This window comes from Desmodus rotundus, chromosome 6 (assembly GCF_022682495.2).
Source record: "Desmodus rotundus isolate HL8 chromosome 6, HLdesRot8A.1, whole genome shotgun sequence".
NCBI lineage: Eukaryota > Metazoa > Chordata > Mammalia > Chiroptera > Phyllostomidae > Desmodus > Desmodus rotundus.
Genome location: NC_071392.1, coordinates 159439505 through 159447538, shown reverse-complemented (window position 1 = coordinate 159447538; position 8034 = coordinate 159439505). Strand labels below are relative to the sequence as shown.

The window sequence follows — 8034 nt, the reverse complement described above, 5'->3', positions numbered from 1 at the left end:
GGGAGAGAAGCCGGCAGAGTGCACCAGAGTCTCTCGGCCCGACACCGCCCCCCCTGGCCCCGCCCCTCCAGGCTCCTCACTGGTTCCGGCCTCGGTCAGGTCCCGCCCCACCCTCCGGTCCCGCCCCTCTTAGACCTAGGCCCCGCCCCTCCAGGCTCCGCACTGGCTCCGGCCTCAACCAAGCTCCGCCTATCCTTCCAGCCCCGCCCCTGCAGACTTCGACCCTGTCCCGGCAAGGCTGCGGTCTAGTCCAGGCCCCGCCACCTTCGGATCAAGGCCTGCCCCGCCCACTAGGTCCTGTAGCACCGCCTCCGTCCCCTGGCAGCCGTCCGCCAGGGCAACGGGGGACGCGCGCCCGGGGTCCGGACTCCGCTTTCTCTCCTGGGGAGGCTTCGGTCATTGTTTTCAATTCCCCTCCACACCACCACCATCACCCTACCCTCATGGAGAAGTGGAAGACGGTCCCTCTTCAGACAGGGAAACTGAGGCTTGCCCAGGGTCACATGCCTGGGACATGAGGAGCCAGGCTGGCCTGCCTGTCTTCTCCGGGGAATGCGCCCCCCCGCCCCACCCCCCCCCCCGAAAGAGAGCAACTCCCGGGACTTTCCCATCGCGGTTTTCATGCCCGCGGGGGTGCCAGGCAAGGCAGGGCTCCCTCCTACCAATTCCCAGAAGAGGCACCTGGGGCAGGGGCAGGGGCAGGGGCAGGGGTGGGTGTCCAGAGGGAGTCTCCCCTCCTGGAGCCTGCCTACTTGGGCTGCTTCTGGGGCCCCAGGCCCTCTCAGGTTACAGCAATCTGTGTTGTTTCCCAATTTCCCACTTTAAACATCAGTGGCACCAGCCACTAACGAAAAGCACCACTTAAGGGCCCTCCATTATTAGGGCAGCTCGCTACACACTGTTCCCACGGAGCCCTGTCTGCAGCCACATGGACAGCCAGAAACATGGACACCAGACATTTGAGAGAACCCCACCCACCTGGTCACCAGCCCCAGGGCTTGTCCTGACAAGGCGGGCAAGAAGGAAGGTGTTTTCCCCAGAGTATCCCCTGGCAGGGAGAAAGCATGGCTTCTCTGCAACCCCTCGAAGGAGCGGAAACTGAGGCCAGCCCAGAACCAGTGTGTGGCGTTGTGGCTCCCTCCTGCAGTGTGGCTGTGTAGTGGGGACACCTGGCAGCCCCAGTGGGAGTGAGGCTAGTACACAGACGGTGAGCTCCCCATCTCCGGGGGCATGCAAGCCGGTGCTTGAGGGGGAGCCCCCGTAACCTGGGACACTCCGTGGCCGTGGCTTCTGTGCACACCTGCCGGGGGGGCTCCCAGCACCAGGACAAAGGGCGTTGTGTGCCAGCTCGGCCAGGCTGCTCCCGGAACAGGAACCAGCCGGCTTTCCCTGACCCCAGAGTGGCAGTTAGGAGAACTAGAAAAGCCAGTGAGGAAGGGAAAGGCAAGATATCCCCACCAGTCACTCTCCATGTGGCCTGCTCTGGGGACCATGACTGGGGAGGGGGCATTTGTGGTGTGTCCCCACGAGCACCTCACACAGCACTTCCTTTAGGCCACCCGCTTCTCTCCTCGCCCACCCCCCCACCCCGCACCAGCTCCCTAGGCTCCCTCCTCCCTCCAGTCACCATAGTCATGCCTCCCCAGCCACTGGGGAACAAGCCCTACCCTACTAGGCCTCCACAGCACTCTGAATATAGTCTGGGACCTTATCACGCCTTCTGGCCTTTATTGCCCCCATGTTCCCCATCCTCACCCTTCCTATGCCCACCCCTCCTGGCCTCAGTCCAGCCCCATGGGCCTGCCCTCAGCCACTCCTCGCTCTCCAAGACCCCAAACCCGCCCCGCCCACAGCCAGCATACAAGGGGTCTGCCAGGTGCCCAGGACCAAAGCCTGGCGCTCTTCTCCTCTCACGGCTGGTCCCGCAGAAAACTTGACTCCTGACCCCCACCATGGCCACCTCCCTACCCGCTGCTGGTGTGAGCCTGGATTTGTACAGGAGCCTTCTGTGCTCTGCTTCCGCCTTGCCACCCAGCCCACTGTCCACACAGAATCAGTGACACCAGGAGCGAGAATGTGCCGCCCGCTCGGCCCCTCCCTGAGCCCCAGCCCGCACACAGCGAAAGCACAGGCTTTATAACGGGTCCTCCTCAATCCTGACCTTCCCCACCTTCTCTCCCATGACTGAGCCCACGACTGAGCCCGCGGACACCCCACATCTCTGCCTCAGGACCTTGGCACTCACTCCTCCGTCAGGACCCAATTTCCCGGGCTCCCCTGCATGCAGGTGGGGCCGTGTGCTGAGTTGTGGCGAGTGCATGATGGTGATGCTCACGTCCCGGTAGCCCTTGCACTGCTGCCAACGCCACTGCTGCAGCGCCTTGATGGCGGCCATGCAGACGCCCACCCCCACCTCGCCCTCCCCCACCGCTCCCCTCCACTTCTCCGGTCCCCTGGCTGGGTGCAAAGAATGTACTAGACACTGGGGCCACAGAGGGGAAGGGCCTGGACACTGTGGAGTCTGGTGGAGGCCACCCGGGCCAGGAACAGCTGTGGGGCCTCTGAGAGAGTGAGAAGTGTGGGCTGAGGTCAGCTGCTGAAACCTGGGGCCTGTTTGTCACAGCAGCTAGATCCCACCCATCGCTGACTGATGCACACACCTGTGACAGTGCTGAGGGGACACAGGGCTGCTCGATGACAGAGGGGCCCCTGTCTGGGTCCAGAAGCTGGAGGTGGCTTCCCCGAGCAGGAACACAGGCACTGAGACTGGAAGCCTAAGTGGGACTTAACTTGTCCGAGGGAGGAGAGGGAAGGGCTTCCAGGGCAGGGGACTCTTGGGAGGCAGGTGTGGGTGGGGAGCAAAGGAAGCCAGTGCAGCTGCAGAGGAGGAAGTGGGGCGGGGCCCAGCCACGTCCCTTCCAGCCTCTCTGTCAGCTTTCAGGCCCATTTTCTCATTAAAACCTCCACAAGGACTAAATCAAGGGGGAAGGGTAGAGGTTGGGGAGAGAGGTGGGACTGGCTGGGGTGGGGTGGAGTGATGGGGAGAAAATGCAGACAATTGTAACTGAATAAAAATTTTTTTAAAAAGAAAAAAAAAAAAGCCAAAAACCTCCCGCTGCCCTGGAAAAGTGGACTCTGCCTATGTAGTTTGCAGCTCAAGAAAACAGGTCCCAAGCACAGAGGCGACCACCTGACCAGCCAGGCAGGGCCAGGACTGAGGGGCTGGTATCTTGCCACGTGGCCACACTGCTCTGGGTCCAGGCCAGCGGTGGCAGTGTCCCCCCCCCGCCCGCGGTGATGGAGGAAGGGGGAACTCAGCCCTGGGGCAGTGCCAGGGACCAGGGTGGACAGGGCCAGAGGCGCCACGCACTCCCATCCAAGAGCCAGCTCAGAGCCTTCACTCAAGGGTGCAGCCACGTTGCACAGCGGCTCCCACACCAACCGGCCGGCGGAACCCGCTGGCAGCGGCCTGTTGCCGACGAGAGCCCCGCAGAAGTGGGCCTCACTCGAGCAGCATGGCTCACAGCCAGACGCTGGCTTGCCCCAGACCCCGCAGAAGGCCCCCCACTCCTGAGCCGTCTTACATTTGCAGTCAGAGGGGCCCTCACACCCGGGCATTACAGGAGGGGAGTGCCAGGGCTGCCCGCAGGGGATTTGGCCCCCTGACTGGCCTGCAGCAACCCATCTCGGCTGCAGCAGAATGGCCACGGATTGGTCCTCTGCCCGGTTCCCAAGGCCACAGCCCTGGATACCAATACCGTGCCTGGGAACCCGGGCGGGAGAGGGAGCTGCCCGCTGTGACACCCCGTTTCAATGGGCCACCCAGTCGTTTGTCAGGCCCCATGCATGACGCTCGCCGCCGCGGGTGTATTACCAGCGCGTGTACAGGACGTACCGTGGACAGTGTGCGTACTCAGAAGCCGTTTGCGACCCCGCTCCTCCCCGGGCTCCGGTGGGGCTCGCGGGCCGCTTCCAACAGCCCGGCTTTGCATTTCATTGGAAACGACTCTGCCGGCACGCAGGCAACTCTTGCATTTCCATCTGCTTTATTATTAATGGCTTTCCTGAACTGTGGCAGCTCGGCGTCGCACACAATGCGCTATAAATATTTGATCCGGCATCTACAGTCTGCCATTTATCATTTATAACGGGTTACAAAAACATTATAAAACATTTACCGCCGATTTATAGATCATTTTTGGCTGCCACGACGATGTGTTATAGATACATTATTAATCCCCATGCTGTTGCAGGGGCCCCTCGTAAAGGGGCCTGGTCCCCCGGCTCCTGGTGAACAGTGTGCAGGGCCGGTGGGGCTGGCCGGCGGCCGGGGCCTGGCCCTGCCTCTGGTCACTGTGTCCTGGGCCAGACGCAGCACCTCTGTTTGCTGCGGGTCGGCGACAGCAGCCCTTCCCGGAGCTCGACCCTGCTTCCCTCCAAGCCTGGCAGCCCCTAAGGGCTGGACTGGGCCAGGTGGAACCAGGGCCCACCACCCACACATGGCAGCCAATGAGAGCTGAGGCCCCCACTGCAGGCTGCAGAGAGTCCCCACCGAGAAAACTTCTACTTGTCCTTCAAGACCCACCTGGCATTCCAGCCTCTCTGCAAAGCCCTTCCTGTCATGGCCAGTGGCGCTGGGACTTGGATCCGGGAGGGGGAGTGCTCGGGGTGAGGGAGCTGGACTTTCGGCTCTGCCTGCGCCCTCTCCAGAGTGAAGGGCCCCACCCTGGCCAAGGCCTCAGGCCACACCCGCGCGTGCCGACACCTGAAATGGCCCCACCTTTGCTGCCCCGGCCTAACTGGGTCAGAGCTGTAACTGGCTCTGGGGAAGGACACAGGCGGGGGCTGGGGTGGGGGCCGGTTCTGGACCAGGACCCCGGAGGAGCTTCAACCTGTGTGACCTTGGACAACTACCCCCTAGGGTGAAAGTGGGGACACTGGCCCTGGGGCGAGACCCGGGACCCCAGGGCCCCAGCTGTCTGCCACTGCTGGCTGGCTGGCTGGCTGAAGTGTTTGAAGGTCAGGGCCCACCCTTTCCCAGAACTGAAAATAAAACCAGAAGGTGTTATGAGGCTGTAAGGAAACAAGTGAGCTCATCACCATGGCAACACCTCACCTGGCCCCACCCCTCCCACCTGGCCTCGGACAGTGTCGTACTGTCTCCAGTGGAGGGGATTGCAGGGACTGAGGCTGGAGCCCCGAGGAGCCACTGGGGCCCTGCAAGACCCCTGTGGCGGGAAATCACAGCCATACTCACACCTGGAGATCACTGGTCCCCGAACACATGGGCAAAGACCTACTCTCAGGGATCACATGCTGTCCTCTCCCCACACTGTCCCCTGGGCCCAGTGGCTCTGTGGGAAGTAGCCAGGGTGAGGAGCTCAGGGGCTCCAAGAGGGCAGCCAGGGCTATGGGTTCCGGCTGGACTGTGGCCACTGGCCCAGCTGGGAGCAGCGGCATCAGCCGACCTGCACACCCCTGCTTTCACACACCACGCCCCACCCCCGGCCCCACTCAACATGGAGCTCGCTCTTCTGCTGGACTGGCCCAGGGGCTGTCCCCACCTGTGTCTGTCCTGACCGTCGGCCCCCACCAGATGGGTGAGGGGTGAGTGCAACACCTCTTGAGGAGAGGAAAATCGGGGCCCAGAGAAAGAGTGAGAGCCCAAGTGGGCCCTGCCCCGGCCCATCTCCCTCACCCCCTTCCCAACACGCAATGACTCCCCCGAACCAGGTACCTCCCAGGACTTGGTGAGCAGCCCTGGGAAGCCCGGGTTGGAGGGTGGGGCAGACACAGGCGGAGCCACAGGGCCTATCCCCCTGCTCCCACCCAGGTCTGGGCTCTGGGCTGCTGGGACAGGGCCCCTCCCAGCCTGGTGTGAACAACTGGCAGGGAGAACACACCGAGCTCAGGAGCACGGCAGCACCTGACCACGGGAGGCAGGAAGCCCTCCTGAAGGAGGCACCCCGGGGGCTGAGGATGAGTGGGGGTGGCCAAGTGGGCGTGTGAGGGGCAGGGCTGGTGCCACACTGCTGGGACAAGTTTGAGTGTCAGAGGCAGTGTGGCGGAGTGCTGAGCCGAGGGGAAGGCGGTTGTGACCAGAAGGGTCCGATGTTTGGCAGGCTGCTCCTCTCGGCAGCCCAGCCCGCCTGGGTCCACGGGGACAAAGGCCCACATTCAGGCCAAGGAGGCCGCTGGGGTCAGGAGTGGGTGAAAGGCACAGGGCAGGGACCTGCTATAGTGACCGGAGCAGCCCTGAGGCCCAGGTGAGGTGTCAGGATGCCTGGAGGGGCCACGCCTGCTCCAGGTCCCCCGGCCCCCCCCAACCCCCCGCCCCGTCCATCTGCTCCCTTGCCCGCCCCTATGCACACCTGCAACCCAGGCCTGGGAGGTGCCCACACCTGGCCTAGCACCTCCTGGCCGCTCTGCAGTCGCAGGCCCCAGGGGTCAGGGGCCACCTCGCCCAGTTCTCACAGCTCAGTGGTGCCCGGAACCAGCTGGAGAGCGGGGGCCAGCCCCCACTCCTTTGGTCTGCTCCCTTGTGCGGGAAAGGGGTAGTGACAGCTTCTGGAGCAGCTCCCGTGGGCTGGCCCAAGCCTGCACCACCTGACGGGCAAGCGCAGCCCTGCTGCCTGCCCCCGACACAGCCCCACCACGGCTGGAGGGCCTCTCCGGCCACCCCCATGACATGACACAGTGCCCTGCCGTCCCACGTGGACAGATCCCACGGGGCCATGCAGCCAGCCACCACCCGACCACCTGCCTACTCCCAAGCACCAGCTGCGGCCCCGCCCTTCTCTGCCCCGTGACGGAAGTGCCCTCGCTGCTCTTCTGCAGAGGGAGCCAGGCCGTGGTGGCCACGGGGCCGACACTGTGGGACCAGGCAGAAAGGGGTCCAGCAGCCCCCCACACACACATCCCGGGTTGAGTTCCCAGCCCAACATGGAAACACACCACCCGCCTGCAGGTGGCTCTGGGGCCCTGGGTGAGGCGGGGGTACTTTGGGGCATGTGGGTGTCCCAAGGGATGTTACCCAAGCCGGGGTGGGCGGCGCGGGGGATTGTGTAAGCAGTATGATGCAAAGGGGTGCGCTGGATGAGGCAGCTCCTGGCAGCCGGGCGGGGTGCTGGTGCCCCGAGCTAGGCTCTGTGGGCCCCTCCGCAGGGCTGAGAATCAGCCCACTCAAATGGCCCAGGGCCAACAGGAAGGGTTTGGACACAGAGGGGCTGCTGTGCAGGCAACGGCCCACAGTCCGGCGGGTCAGGAGCCCTGGGGAGGGTGCAGGGGTGCCCTGGAGAGCAAGGGGCCAGAGGCCCAGCATGGCCAGGATAGTCGGGTCTGACCCCACTGGGACTGGGTGTCCGGAAGGGCCTCAGTCCATCTTAAGCCACAGCGCCCCCTGGTGGTCCCAGCTGAGCAGGAGCCTGGGAGTGCACAGGGAGCAGAAGCCAGCACCTGACCCCAGCAGATCCCCGCAGCAGGAACACAGGGGCCCACCCCACCCAGTGCGGGGCTGGGGGGGGAGCGGGGGGCGCCAGCAGGGGGTCAGAACGCGTGACACCTGGGCCAGGAAGGTGCTCTGGCTGCAGTGAGTGGCTGCAAGGAAAGGCTGGGGCAGAGCTACTCCTGCAGTCTGGGGACCCACAGACTCACGAGTGCCACTGACCGGCCACTGTCTCTGCCAAGCTCAGGGCAGAGACCCCCGCAACAGCTCCCCGTCCATGGCGGACAGGAACTGTTCCAGGCCTTTGTCCCTCAGCAACACTGGAGGTGGCCCGAGGCAGTGGCTGCCCGGGGCAGTGGCTCCCGGATGGGGGCCCCTTGTCGGGGAGACTACAATCTGCCAGAGCCACAGGCTGCTCCACAGCTGAGCCCCAGCAGAGGCCTCGGGGCCAGGAGGGGCCTGGGGACCGTGCTCTACTCTCCTGATGCTGCCCGGGCCCACGCAGGCAGGCCCTCCTGTCCCCAGACAGATCCTGGTGGCTCCCCACGCCCCCCCAGGAGGTGGCTGGCCAGGCCAGGCGGACGGGACAC

General features: G+C 64.4%; 1 protein-coding gene across 8 annotated transcripts in view; it reads right to left on the bottom strand.

Annotated features, from left to right (window-relative positions):
• Positions 1-6316, bottom strand: part of MICALL2 (MICAL like 2) — a 20762-nt gene extending 14446 nt beyond the window's left edge. For all 8 annotated transcript variants that reach the window (XR_008427139.1, XR_008427140.1, XM_053926890.1 and 5 more), the window contains exon 1: positions 4586-6316. Coding sequence is in view for 6 of the 8 variants with exons in the window: in XM_053926890.1 (XP_053782865.1) it covers positions 4586-4623 (38 nt within the window). In the remaining 2 variants the exon portion in view is untranslated. The remainder of the gene's footprint in view (positions 1-4585) is intronic.
• Positions 6317-8034: the final 1718 nt, after the last annotated feature.